The sequence below is a fragment of the Cebus imitator genome, unplaced genomic scaffold (assembly GCF_001604975.1).
Source record: "Cebus imitator isolate Cc_AM_T3 unplaced genomic scaffold, Cebus_imitator-1.0 Scaffold65, whole genome shotgun sequence".
NCBI classification, from domain to species: Eukaryota; Metazoa; Chordata; class Mammalia; order Primates; family Cebidae; genus Cebus; species Cebus imitator.
The window spans coordinates 1652457-1667406 of record NW_016107380.1 but is presented as its reverse complement, the minus strand read 5'-3'; the positions used below and the strand labels follow the sequence as shown (position 1 = coordinate 1667406).

General features: G+C 36.7%; 2 protein-coding genes across 3 annotated transcripts in view; one reads left to right on the top strand and one right to left on the bottom strand.

Annotated features, from left to right (window-relative positions):
- Window positions 1–1003: 1003 nt before the first annotated feature.
- On the bottom strand, window positions 1004–14323 carry NMBR (neuromedin B receptor). Of its 2 annotated transcripts, none has more exons than XM_017530410.2 (3): window positions 13329–14323; window positions 5323–5671; window positions 1004–2558 (listed from the first exon to the last, which is right to left on the bottom strand). In XM_017530410.2, exons 1-3 carry the CDS (start codon window positions 13748–13750, stop codon window positions 2157–2159), a joined length of 1173 nt encoding a protein of 390 aa, XP_017385899.1. In that variant the 5' UTR covers window positions 13751–14323; the 3' UTR covers window positions 1004–2156. The 2 variants fall into 2 exon arrangements, with proteins under 2 accessions (XP_017385899.1, XP_037595135.1); XM_037739207.1 differs by lacking the exon at window positions 13329–14323 and adding an exon at window positions 10424–10430.
- Window positions 13749–14950, top strand: part of GJE1 (gap junction protein epsilon 1) — a 47940-nt gene continuing 46738 nt past the window's right edge. The window contains 2 exon segments of the mRNA XM_037739236.1: window positions 13749–13964; window positions 14065–14244. Coding sequence (XP_037595164.1) covers window positions 13749–13964; window positions 14065–14244 — 396 coding nt within the window.

Here is a 14950-nt window from a genome sequence, read left to right as displayed (position 1 = left end):
ACCTGGGGGGGAGGTAATTGAATCATGAGGGCAGGTCTTTTCCATGCTATTCTCATGATAATGAATAAGTCTCCTGAGACCTGATAGTTTTATAAGGGGGAGCTTCCCTGCCCGAGCTCTTTTCTTATCTTCCACTATTTGAGGTGTGTCTTTCACTTCACAAGTTCTTGTGAGGCCTCCCCAGCTATGTGGAACTATAATTCCATTAAACCTCTTTCTTTTGTAAACTGTCCAGTCTCAGGTATATCTTTATCACCAGCATGAAAATGGACTAATACAATTAATATGCAGAATTTATAAGGAACTTAAATCAGTAAGAAGAAAACAAATAACCCCATTAAAAAAGTAGGCAAAAGACATGAACAGCTATTTCTCAAAAGAAGATATACATGTACCCTCTGAATCTGAGATTTTAAAAACTAATAATTTGCACAGATAATCCTCTACCTGCTTAGTTTGTTAACAGAGCTATTAAACGTTGACTGGATCTCCAAAAAGCAAAGCTTGATATATCTAAGTTATTTAATATCTCTCAGCCTCAATTTCCTAATCTATAGAGATAATAACAAGACCTTCTTCAAAGGTAAATTTACAGTGAAATAATGAAGCTTACGTTCAGGGGTCTGACAGTGTGTTTACATGATCTGTTGTTTCTGCAAAATTTTCAAAATCATGTACTGTTTCAAATAAAGATGCCTTCCCCACAATTCCATAACTTCATACCTTGCCAAATTAGATTCTTCTCTTGTTCACCTCAGTGATTATATTGATGATTAAATTGGATAGTACATGTAAAGTTTTAGGACTATGCCTGTAACATAGAAAACGCTATTAGTGTTCACTGTCATTATTATTATCAAATATCTTAGTTTATATTTATCCTCCTTGCTAAATCCAATTGAAAATATCTTAAATAGTATGAGTTATGGGTGTTTAAGGAAAAGCTTAGTATACTAATAAAGTTTTCTCAAATCTGGAAAAAGAAATAGTATAAAATATATCAATTTAAATATTAGATTTATTGATACATGCTTTTAAAACTAGGAGCTTTTAAAATGTAATCAAGACACTTGCATTTTGCTTAAAAGAGAAGACATTTATTCAGAGAAAACTGTGGTATCATCCAGGAAAAGCAGGAAAAAACTGCCTAAGTGAGATCCCACATATTTGTCAGTTGGCTGTTGCAAAAGAAGATGAGTAAATGGTTGAACTCACCAAAATAACACAAATCTTATCACATCTATACAAAATCATCCAAATAGTCAAGGATTTAGCAATATATACAAAGATAGTCATGCAAACTTCTGAGTCGTAGTTTTGCAATTTGGGACATATGATACCTATTTTACATTCATAATATAAATTATATTCATATGATGCCTATTTTGCAGTCATAATGTAAATTATATTCATATACCTATTTTATAATTCATATTAATTTCATTATATCAGTTAATCACATACTTATGTTACAGATATGAATTGATTAATCATAGAACTAATCACAATAAGTATTGATGTGATGAAGCTCCACCCTTGAATTTTTTATTATTTTCTTCAAATGAAGGATGTATGTGTGTGTGTGTTTGTGTGTGTGTGTGTGTGTGTGTGTGTGTGTGTATGCAATAGTTGTAAATGAAATTCACCAGGACAATCTGACTTGTATTTCAAATAATAGGAGTTTGACTATTACCCTCACTGAATCATTGAGTCAATATAAAAATTTATTTCATGCTTTGAGATAAAACAAATCTAAGAGAAACATGCTAAAATTGGCTTTAGCAACAGCCTAAATACTGAAGCAATGTTGAATTATACATACTTCAATGGTTTGGGGATCATTTTTAATGGGAAATATATAAAACATACACGTGTGTACATATGTATGTGTGCATAAATACATGTATATACATATAATATGTATTATATGTAATACTTTGAAGTCTTTTCCCACATTCCAATAATTAGGAAATTAAAAGAGAAAAAAATAAAGTTTAGTGTAGAGCAAAAATATCTTGCATTTTCTGAGTCAATCACGAAATTTTCTAATAAATTAGCTAAGCAACAGCAAGAATAGGAGAATTATTTTGTTCTGATCTGCTGAATAGTAATTTTAACCATAAGTTCTCTCCATATAGTCAGTTGAATGGCCAAAATCACAGTGCCATTTCCTGCTTCATGCTGTGCTCATTTACTAAAACAGAATTGGTCACCATGTTCTTAGCATTGCTTTTCAGAGATGTCATACGCATGGCTGAAGAGCTGAGTAGGTAGCTGGTTGCTCTTTCTTGATAGGACTTCATCCCACAGCAGAGTTGGCTGTTGAAATGCCTCCTGAAGCTTTCACTGAGTAGGTAAAGAGCAAATGGGTTGACACAAGAATTGCAAAAACTCAGAACCCGGGCAACTAAGGTGACAATCATGTGGCCTAGAGATGGATTAATCTCATTATAGTTGAAAGACCGATACATGTAAAGGATGTGGTTTGGAAACCAACAGAAGATGAAGCAGCCCACAAAGACAAGCACAATTTTAGCCAGGCGTCTCCGTGTTTCCATCTGCAAATATAAGACATTGATCCCATTGGTTAAAGTGAAAATGGACCCAGCCACATCCCAGCTTTATCAAGTCAGGAAAGAGCAAAATTTACAGCATGATAATACATCAAAATACATAAATTATTTATTTTCCTAGCCAAAGTAATGATGGAGTTTGGTCTCTACATTATTTTCATTAAAAGCTATTTGACAGCTTATACAAAACTAGGGGGTAAATTAATAAATGGCTATGTCTTCACATTATTTATTTTCTTTTTGCTTAATGTGTCATTGTGTTTAGCATAAATATAAATCATCTTTTTATATTAAATCCAGTAAATTAATAAATCATGGAATATATTCAAGTTTAGGTATTTTTTTTTTAAAAAAGTGTTTTAAATAGGAAACATTTATCTATAGAATCAGGGCTTGACTTTTTAAAATTACTACTCCATAGGAAAAAAAAATATGTGAGATTTAAACTCATGACTTACATAAATCAAAAGCATCTGATATAACTCTGAGTCCTGTAAACATTACCATATTGTCACTTTTACAAATAAAAATCCATGTTTCTTTTCCATAAAATTTACATACTATGTTTACTGTTTTTAAGAAGATATTCAGGAATGTAATAAATAGACAAAATTCAAATATTGCACATCAATTTTTTTTAATCTAAAAACAATTTCCTAACATAAACAGTTCAAGGGATAGCTTATATTTGTCTAGTTTGTAAATATTTAAATAAGGCAACATGAATATGGAAACCTAATTTATCTAAAGACATTGGCGGTAGTTATCATAGTATTTTCTGAGTGAATACTATTGGTCGTCAACTAGAATATTCCGAGGAAGACTGGAAAGGTTTGGGATTGGAACAGATCCGACGGTAGGGAGCACTAGAGTGGTGATGGAGGAAGCAAAGAAAGGTGCAACTAAAGAGAAGCCCAGGCCAGGAAGCAGAATGTGATATTATTCCACATGGATCCCAGTGGCATAAGTTAGGCAACCCAGCAATCAATGCTAAGAAAGTTGAATGTGAAATTTATCTTTCTAAGCAATGTCATCCCTTCCAGGTGGAGCAGGAGTGCGAGAATTTCACAGCAATCTATATTTGGGAGTTCCAAGTGCACAGGCAGGCTGTTGGCATTGAGATTATTTCTCAGCAGATGTCAAGACCCCGTTGCCCTGTAGAGTTTATAGGTCCCAATAGGGAAATTCACAAAAACAAGGCAGAGCCAAGGCCATTAAAAATTTAAAAAGTGAAGCAAGGGCTGTGTATAGGAGAAGAACTCAATTTTAGAAACCAAAAGCAAATACTCAAATACCTAATTGAGATACAAATTGGATCACAGGGCTCAAATAAAAATGATTATATAAAATACAAAGCACAGTGAGCCAATGATCTTAACACATTGCCTGCCTCACCAATGCCAGATATTTAGATAAAGTCTATGAATTTATCTAACAATGCCTTCAATAATCGAGTGATTTTTTAAGTCTTTAAAGCCGGTATGGGTCTTTGATGCTGATGGCCACCAATTAATAAATGTTACCTTCCATGCGAAAACCCTTTACTAGTTTCTGCTATTGCTAACATGCACAAGGCCCCAGCTTAATTCTCCATTTACATTCCAGTAAATTTTAATGATTTGCAATTCTATTTCTTTGCCTTTAATTGGGAACAGGCAACGGTAACTACTCTATACCTGCAAAACCCGTCACTAGTTCTTTTTTAACTGTACACAAGTGTACAGCCAGAAACGTTCTCACATGAACACTATTTTTGTCTCCTTGGCTATTAACACAGTTAATTTTTACCTTAAATTAGTACTGCATATTCTTGAAGGAAGAGAAAGTACATAAGGTGCATGATGCATTTTTTTTTTAAGACGGAGTTTCGTTCTTGCCCAGATGACACAATCTTTTCTCACCACAACCTCCGCCTCCCAGGCTCAAGCTATTCTCCTGCCTTAGCCTCCCAAGTAGCTGGAATTACAGGCATGCATCATCAGGCCTAGCTAATTTTGTATTTTTAGTAGAGACAGGATTTCTCTATGTTGGTCAGTCTCGTCTCGAACTCCCAACCTCGGGTGAACCACCCGCCTTGGCCTCCCAAAGTGCTGGGATTACAGGCGTAGGCCACCACGCCCGGACCACATGATATAATTTTTTAATGAATATATCATCTTTGTAGGGAAAGTTACAAATGTGAGTTGGGTCATGTATTGCTTCAGCACCAGCCCACCTTTGGATCACACCTTTGAGTTCCCTTTCTGCTGTTCTTGCTATTCCCCTCATCTCCCATTCTGACTTCCATCCAAATTCCATCCCCAGATTCCAGGCAGTGTCCTACAGTCCTTTCCTAATGCATTCTTCTAGGCCCCCTGCCATCCTTAGTGGGTTAATGAGAGAAGAGACAATAATTAAATAAATATATGTTTATATGTAAATATGTGAAATTTTTCTGGTTTGTTACGCTGTTTATTACAAAAATCTGCATGTAAAGAAAGGCTTTTCAATACTTTAATTTCTAATGGTGGAATTCCAGATCTTATCACAGATACAGATTACTGATAAGTTTAACCTAAGTAAGCCTTTGCAGGGCTGTGATATGATCATATATTAGAGATCCCCACTGTGGGGATCTCTTCTAGTTAAGGCTGGTGAAGACCCAGCTCTGTTCTCATCAGTCATAGCACTGAGAGCCATGAAGTAAAACAATAAATAGCAGTTACTTGTTCTGACTAGCACAATACCAATCCACACCTACTAATCTTACCTGTTTTTTGGTATGTTCATTGTATTCTCCAGGAAGATTGTGTGCGCTTTTAATTAAGGTCTTTGCAATATGATAATAATAAATGCTAATAATAGCAAGTGGTATGAGGAAATAGACCAAGAAAATGAGCACTGAATGAATCTTTGGATGTAATTCATCTGTTTGAGGGTAGGGGATACATGCTGTGAAGCTGCTATTATCCAAGCTACTGATGCGTGCCACTTCTGAAAACACTGCTTCAGGAACTGCCAGCAACACAGAGACCACCCAGATAACCATGGCTTTCACACAGGTCCACAGCACTGCCCCTGACGTCTGCATGTCCATGGGGTTTACGATGGCTCTGTACCTGGGAAAATAATACATCTCAAGTTATTCCAGAAAGAGAAAGGAAGAAAGAAAGGAAAGAAAGAAAGAAGAAAGAAAGAAAGAAAGAAGGAAAGAAAGAGAGAGAGGGAGGGAGGGAGGGAGGAAGGAAGGAAGGAAAAAGAGAAAGAAAAAGAAAAGAAGGGAAGAGAGAAAGAAAGAAGGAAAGAGAGAAGGAAAGAGAAAGAAAGGAGGGAGGGAGGAGGGGGAGGGAAAGAGAAAGACATACTGCTTGGTAAGAGAGATGCCAATATACTATTATTCCCTGGCTGCTTAAAAGTGTATGGAAGACCAAGGTTCCTGGTGGCTCTCTGTCTACAAGTCATTCCACTGCTTATTAGCACAGAAGAGAGGAAGAAAGAGAAAAATATTTTAAATTCCTAAACCTTAGTTATTTTATTTCATTTCCAAAATCCTGGACATTTGTTTACTTCTTAAATTCTTATAAATCTATACATGTTACATCTATTATTAAATTCTTCCTTGATGCTTTTCTATAGCTTCAGAGCATGAGACCTCTCACTCTTTTTCTAAGGACATTAATAAATTTTAGAAACTAATCTAGATTGGTCATACTAGATTTTGATAAAAAATAAATAAATAAGAGACTCATCTAGATTGGGAATTTCTCCATAATCTAGTAATAAGGACTGAAAAAACTGAAAGCAGAACAATATTCTGTCTTTATGCCTCAAATTTATTTCGTATCAAGAAAAGATAAAGTTCTTTTCTCCTCCCACTTAAGATACTACTGGCAATATACTAGCAATATACTAGTGATAAAGGAATCACACTCTAGGACACAGTAAACAATCCAAAACTTTCTACAGCTAACTCAAACATACATATTAAGTAAGGTAATGATGATGCAAAAATGCAAAATGGTACATAAACCTCGAATTTTTTATATTTGTCTTTAAAAGCATTTCAGGTTACAATACACCCAGCAAATAAGATGCAGTACAGCATGATTTTAGTTAGACAAATCTGAATTATTTCCCTCTCTCTGATATTTTTTGGAAAATCACTTAAGGTCTGACTTTTTCTTTAGTTGTAAGAGGGGGATAAAAATACCCTTCTCAAAGTTGTTGTCATGAGAAAAATATTATAAAGTACCTACAATAGTGCCTGGCAATTAGCAGATCCTAAATATGCCAAGACATCATACCTTCTTCTTATTAACATTTGAATTAATCTGATGTTCCAAATTTATAACATTTCAGGCCTCATGACAACCAGTCTCTTTCTGTGTTTCTGTAAAAGTGCTTCCCATTCATCACCTGAAGATGAACAGCTTCAGCCTCAGCATCACTCTGAGGGCAGCCTCTCTCTCTCTCTCTCTCTCTCTCTCTGCAGGTGTTATTTACAGACCCTCCATAGAGTAAGGGCAATTCATGTTTTGTTCTTCGAACTTCAAACAAACAAACAAAACACATGTAAATGAAAGAAGTGCAACAGCAGAGCATCTCAACACCAGATTAAATAAGGTACTATGCATAATGCAACCTCCATCTTCTAGACTCAAGCAATCCTCCCACCTTAGCCTCTCAAGGAGCTAGGACTACGGCATGTGCCACCAAGCCTAGCTAATTTTTGTATTTTTGTAGAGATGAGGTTTTGCCATGCTGCTCAGGCTGGCCTCAAACTCCTCCTGGGCTCAAGCAATCTGCCCACCTCAGCCTCCCAAAGTGCTGGGACTATAGGTATTTGTCACTGCAGCCAGCCCTTGCCATGTATTTATAAAACTAACACAGAAATAAACATTTAATATCCTTCTGGCATAGTTCCAGTTTTGTTTGTTTGGTCTCATTGTGCTGTAATCTCTTCCCAAAAATTTGGATAACTATAGATTGACAATTCATATTTAAAAGTGAAGTACCAAAAAGCTGATTGTAAATTATTTTTTATGTGGAAGAAGATGAGGAAAGGGTACAGAGGGGATCACTACAAAAAGATTAAGCCTTCTTTTTGGTTATCAAATACCACAAAGTGTATTCTCAACTTTCCTCCATGTATTTAAAATGGAGAAGAAAATACTTCACTTCTCTACCTCATATCTAAGTCCCTATATTTTTGTAGAGGTACTGTCTTAGTTTACTTGGGCTGCTATAATAAAGTACCATATACTGGGCAGCTTATAAACAATAGAAATTTGTGTGTCACAATTCTGAAAACTGGGAAATCTAAGATTAAAGGATTGAGAGATTCAGTGTTTGATGAGCCCCCCCCCCCCGTTTTTTATACATAGATGGAATCTTCCTGCTATTTATTTGAATGGTGGGAAGGTCAAGGGTCTCTTTGGAGTCTTTTATAAGGGTATGAATCTCATTTGTGTGGGCACCACTCTCATGACCTAATCACCACCCAAAGGCCCACCTCTTAATACCATTACTTGGGGATTAGGATTTCAACATATGAATTTGGGGCAACATAAACATTCAGACCATAGCAGGCGTTATAACCATGAAGGATGCAGAGAAACTTTAAATAGAAATTAAAATAATAAATCTCTCATTTTGATAAGATTACTAGAAACAGATACAGAAATCTTGGTTTAGGGAAAGGAAGAAACCTAGCAGAAATGTTGGCCTTTCCAACAAGGATTATGAGCTACCTCCTGCAAGAAAAGGATAGACCCCAAGGATAGTCTTTAAATAACATACACTTGAATGAAAGGGAAGAATTGAAAATTCTACAAAAACAGAATTGTCATTGAAAATACAGATTACCAAAGTGTTCTTAGTACTGAGAAATAATAGCTTATGATTGTCAAAGAAAATGCTGTATACCAACCATGTGTATCTTTGAAAGATAAAAAGCAAAAAATAAAGATAGTGCAAATTAACATGAACATGACTCGCATTTTGTGAACGTATGGGGCATTTTATATTTTCCATCTTTTCTTTTCCCTGCCCCTGGTTTCCTCCCTTTTTAGTCCTGTGGTGTTTTGTTTGTATCTTTTTTTAAAAAAAGCTGCCTTAAATTCTCCTGTCACAAGTTTGATATGGTTTGGCTCTGTATCACCATCCAAACCTCATGTAGAATTGTAATCCCCAGTGTTGAGGGAGGGACCTGATGGGAGGTAACTGGATCATGGGGGCAAATTTCCCCTTCCTGTTCTTATGGTAGTGAGTGTGTTCTCATGCAATCTGGTTGTTTAAAAGTGTGTAGCACTTCACCCTTAGCTCTCTCTCTTCTGCCACCATGTGAAGACGTGCTTGCTTCTTCTTCACCCTTCTGCCATGACTTTGAGTCTCCTGAGGCTTCCCCAGCCATGCCTCCCGTACAGCCTGTGGAACTGTGAGTCAATTAAATCTCTTTTCTTTATAAGTTACCCAATTTCAAGTAGCTTTGTATAGCAGTTTAAATAACACAAAGTTGAACAAAAATAAGTTGAACATAAATAAGTAATCACTCTAGTACCATAGGGTGAGTGTGGACTATTCTTCAAAAGAGTTAGAAGCACACTCTTGGTGCTAGTCTCAGAATCAATTAAGAGACTGACAGGCAAGGGCTATGGAGCAAAGAAGAAAGCTTCATCTCCAGTCAGGGGCAGCTAGTTAACCTGAACCTGATCTTCCATCAAAAGTTTTGATAAGAAAGGAGCAAACGGTTAACAGGACTCACTCCCACCACTGGATGAAGACTGATAGAAAAGTCCTACGAAGCCTAGAGAGTGTTAGACCCAGGGCCTTTATACAATCTATTTCAATATCTTAACAGATAATTACACTCAATAGAACATCTGTTTGCATTGATATGATATACAAGTAATATTAATGAGTCAAAACTTTGTCTACTGTCCCAGTCGTGGAATGAAATCTTATTATCCTAACCAGCACATAAAAACTTGGATTTTTTAATTAATAATTATTAATACATTAGAAATTTAATCAGATTTGGCACAATATTATTTTTTAATTTAATCAAACATTGGCTATTTAGGATCGGAAAAAAAAATCACCCAATACATTAAACTAATATTAGTTTATTTAATAGTTTTTATAGTTTTAATTTTTAAATTTAATTTATAAATGCGTTTTGATTAATAGTTATATAAGAGACCAGAAAAAGAATGGACATCTAATTTTTTTATTTGTAAATACATGACATTATAAAGTTTACAGTTTAGCACTGGGAATCTGTGAGAATTTTTCCCATGAAGGAGACAGGAAAACTCCATTCCTGAGTTATTTGCATTTTAACAATGTGCCATCAGAGACCAAAAGGTCTTCAATAATCAAAGAAATAACATTCCAAATTTGCAAATGCAGCTACTCATAGATAGAGAAAGAGATAACTGTAACACCAACCATAAGCAAAATATGGCTTATGGGTCACCATCCAACCTGATGCGCACAAGTCCCAATACTCCACATGGGGAGGCGGGAGTGAGTGTGTGTGTGTGTGTATGTGTGTGTGTGTGTGTGTGTGTGTGTGTACATGTGTATGAATAAAACTGTTAGAAACATAATACAACATAGAATATAGACATTTTTAATCAGCTACTTTATATAAGCAAGTAAAAAATGTACGTTTTCAAAATAGTAAGAAAAACATCTATCAAGATAACAGTAAAAAAAATAACAATAATAAATTAAGAGCACCACTATCACCACTTCATGCCATACACAAATGCTGTTGCCTAGGGATATGTTTGTTGAAACTCCTCAGAAGAGTTTGGAAAGCTGAGGATTAATAATCACAGACACCAACTCGGCGTGATGGCTCACACCTGTAATCCCAACACTTTAGGGGGCCAAGGCGGACAATCACTTGAAATTAGCAGTTTGAGGCCAGCCTGGCCAACATGGTGAAGCCCCATCTCTACTAAAAATACAAAAATTAGCCAGCCATGGTGGCATGCACCTGCAGTCTCAGCTACCCAAGAGGCTGAGGCAGGAGAGTTGCTTGAACCTGGGAGGCTGAGGTTGCAGTGAGACAAGATCTTGCCACTGCACTCCAGCCTGGGCAACAGAGCAAGACCCTGTCTCAAAAAAATAAAATATAATAATAATCCCAGATACCGGTGTCATGTGACCACACTTTGGCCATATCAAACAAATTGATTTAGGCCTCAAGGCAGATTCAAAATATTTGTGTTTTTCATTTTAGCGTCTGCAATCTAATGATGCTGACATTATTGAAGTATAGAATATGAGTCTCTACTTCACATTGGAATACACTTTCTGAAATCTAATTATATTCCTGTTTTTTTTTTCTATGTACTGTGATCTCTATTTCTTAACTCTCTACTGTTATTTTATTAGGCAAAGACACTTAGGCCATCTATGAAGATAGGATATATGATACAAATAATTGAATTTGTTGTTTAAAGACTCTAATAACAGAGTTTTTGTTATTTGTTGTAGTTTTTATTGCTACAACTACTACTTAATTTTTAATTCAAGGTGCTTCTTTTATTTTGCAGTTACACTTTATGATGTTCTTTCACTGTAATAAATCTAGTGAACCAGCTTCTGTACAATCTTTTTATGCTTGGGTGCTTTGTTTTAAATTCAACTTTTAAGTCTGCTGGTAAATAGAAAATAATTTGTTAGTAATTTCTTATACTCATAATTGTAATAATGTGGATTAATGGTGAAGAGTTCAGGCTTTAAATGGTGTTCAAACACGTTGGCACCATCAGTGGCTAGCTGTGAGATCATGAAAATGTTCCTGAATTTCTAATCTCAGTTTTCTTAGCTTTAAAGTTTTTAATTTAAAAATAATAGTGCCTATTTCACAGCATTGTGAAGATTGAAAATTCACACAAAAAAGTTAGCTCTTGCTAGGTGCAATTAATCTTACAATTGATTCCACATTCACAAGAAATCACAGCATTGGGTGAGATGTAGTAAGAGGTCATCAAGTACTAATCAACTATTGATTGCTGTGCTCTGGAAGAAAAATAGAAGTGTTGGCAATATATAACAAACCATTTCCAATCCATTTTAAGTGAATCATGGAATATATTGCATAATTTCATTACTAGTTACTCAGGTTTCCTAGCTTATGTTTCCTACACACCGGTAGACAAGGGTAGCCTATGGACCAAGTAGAAGAGGTATCTCACCTTTCCTTATCATTACTATTATTCATTCTGTATTCACAGAGTACATGATGCACAAATGAAACAGAAAGAGTAAATATATGAGGATTGTTATTTTATCTGATCTTAGGACAAATTTACCTGTGTAAATCATTATGTGTCACCATGACAATAGATTGTAAAAACTGGTGTGAAATAATTGCTACCAATGCCACCTCTTTAAAATGAAAGCATAATGATAGTAATTTTAACTACTGTTGTTGCTGATCATTAAGATTTATTCTAATCATTAAGTAGGTTTTTTAAACTTTCTAGATAAAATAACATTGTATAAAGAGGGGTAGCTAAACTAGTCATATTTTTGTTTTGGAATTCAGAAAAATATTTTAAAAGATAATAGAAATGCTGACACATAAATAAAATTAGGTACATAATTTATACAAACGGCACCAAATTTTCCAGGAGTGTGGTTTTAAAGAATATATTACAGGAACTAAAAAGTGAATCATTTTCAGTTTCTCAAGTCCCTGTCAAATGATGTGTTTCCCTCAATGAAGATTAACTCTTCAATGCCAAAGTAGTATTCCAGTATTACTGCAAATACCAGGAAATCCATATAGAGAATCATTTTTCATTAGCAACTGAATGTGTAAATGAAAGAGGAGAGTGAATACCACCTTAATTAGCCAAGTTAAATTGTTTATCTAAATAGCTTAAGTCAGTCTCCATTCCCATGTGAATTAGACCACAGCTGCATGTAAAGATGCCTAATTTTGCATTTTCCCACCTGTATCCAAACATTCTCCTCTGCTTAAATGGACCATGAGTCAGGAGACTTGGACTTTCCTCCCTGGTTTTCCGTTAGAAATCACATTCCCTGGGCCTCAATATGCCCATCTGAAAAAATGACAAAGTTGAACAAGTTGATCTGCAAATTAGAATAATGGACTCTTCACACCCTAACATATGTGAAAAGAGATTTGATGTATTTTGGGTACCTATCTGTGAAAAAAAGTATCTTAGCTTCAGTTATTAAACAAGAGGAATGTGAAAAGTCATCTGCATAAAGAACATTTATTATTTTAATTGGTTTACTAGCAAAATTCAGTTAATAAAGTAAGTAAGCCCTTCTCTTACTTGAAAAAATCAAAATTGAATATTTGCCTAGTATTAAGCAGACATTCTTACCTATCCAATTCTTATTTTACTGCATAAAATACACTTTTAAGATTTTAAGCACACACAAAAAAAACTTCAATAGGATACTTGCTCTTTTGCACCCTTATTCTATAGCTTTTCTATGGAATAATATTCCCTAAGTGTCGGGGGTAGGACTAGGAGATGCATTTTTAAATGCAATTTTGTTTCTTAAAACATAGTGATTTTCCTATATTTTTCCAAGCCTCACATCTCAGTCCGTTTTAACTCTGTTTACTCTTCTTCCCAGGTACACACTCTCTCCCTCTCTTCCTCTCCATCCTCAACCTTTCCTTGTGTCTTTTGCCAGTAGGTGCACTTCGGGCGCATCTTCTCTCCCCGCCCCTCTCCACGGCGTTTCCACGCTACCCACAGCTACCTGTGCTCTTACCTGTCGGCACTGAGGGCAGTAAGAGTGAACACAGAAACCCCAACAGAAGTGAGCTGGATGACCGGGATCAGTTTGCAGCCCACCTTGCCAAACATCCACTCATCGAAGAAATAGCGCGAGGCGTCCACCGGGACGCAGGTGAGCAGCAGCAGCAAGTCCCCAGCCGCCAGGTTAGAGATGAAGATGTTGGGGACGCTCCTCATGGCGCTGTTGGTGATGAAGATCTTCACCAGTATGATATTGCCCAGCAAGCCCACGGTAATGATGAGCAGGTAGAGGGACGGAATCACACAGCGAATCACCAACTCCGCGGTGGTCCCGTCCGAGGCCGGCAGGAAATCCCTTTCCCACCCCTCGGGAACAGAACCGCTCTCATTCGCGCCTGTGGTCACCGAGAGGTTGGAAAGAGACTTGGGGGGCATGATCTCCTTTCCAGCAGAGTCCGCTGGAGTTTTCAGGCGCTCCGGTGCCCTGAGGACTGAACGCGCACGATTTGGGTTTAATCGATGTCCCTCCCTCTCGCCCCTAACAAGTTTACTGCCCGCAGGGCGCGCGTCACAGCGCCCAGTCCCTAAGAGTTCAGGACCTGGGGAGAGGATCCGTCCACACACTCTGGCGCTCCTCTTCTCGAGGGGGGTAGACGGCTCAAGCTAACTCTGAATTTAATTAAAAAAAAAAAAAAAAGCAAAGCGGTTGCGTCTTTGTTCAGTGTTCAGTGGCTTGTTCTCGCGGTTAGCTAACGGAAAACAGCCTCTCAGGAACAAGGAGCTGTCCCTCGGGATCAGTAGAAGCACCTGCCCGACTGTTCGCCCGGAGTAGCGGAAGTCATCCTGGCGCTGTCCAGCGGGCTGCGGCTGAAATCCTGGGAATTAGCGAGGGGCCACCCTCAACGTGCTTTTCCTGCAGCTTTGTTCTTGTATGTGAAGTTCTTGTTGTATTCTGTGGAATTGGAGGGGAGCTCAGTCGTGTGTGTGTGTGTGTGTGTGTGTGTGTGTGTGTGTGTGTGCGCCTGCCCATATATACATCCACTCTTACCCGCCTCCAAGCGGGAGGAGCCCGAGGCAAGAAGTTTGGAATCTGAGGATTTAAGGGCTGAGCTGGCAAGTCCCTAATGCTGAACTACAGAATTTAGGGGGAGAAAATGAGTGCCAAAGAATAAAGTTCATAAATGAAATCCTCTCGCTACTATTCTTCTGATTATCTACTTTTCTTACCTTACATGTGAAAAGTATTTCCTATAGTTGGCATATTATGTTTAAATTTATATTGTATTGCATTATAACTTGTATAATGTACACATTTCTTAATCGTCCTGCTTAATATAACCATCATTCAGAGCCCAGAATCTAACCACCATCTCCCAAAATAATCACTATTTGACTTGTTATTAGATTACTGGGCCTCTTATTGAGCATCGTATAAAGGGAATGATTCAGCATACACTCTTGTGTCTAGGTTCTTTCACTGGACACCATATCTGTGATCCACTCATTTTCTCAGGCTGCATTTTTTATTACTATATACTACATCATTTTATAAATATACCACTATTTAGCTATTCTATATTGATTAACATTTGGATTCCTTATAATTTTAGCCAACTTGAATAATGTTTCCATGAA

What these genes read in the sequence shown, in the direction of transcription:
- NMBR (XM_017530410.2), bottom strand. Translation starts at nt 13,750, where the DNA reads ATGCCCCCCAAGTCTCTTTCCAACCTCTCGGTGACCACAGGCGCGAAT. An exon ending in ACTGCCCTCAGTGCCGACAG is followed by an intron (nt 5,672 to 13,328) that starts GTAAGAGCACAG and finishes TTATTTTCCCAG; the next exon opens with GTACAGAGCCATCGTAAACC. An exon ending in ATGAACATACCAAAAAACAG is followed by an intron (nt 2,559 to 5,322) that starts GTAAGATTAGTA and finishes TTATATTTGCAG; the next exon opens with ATGGAAACACGGAGACGCCT.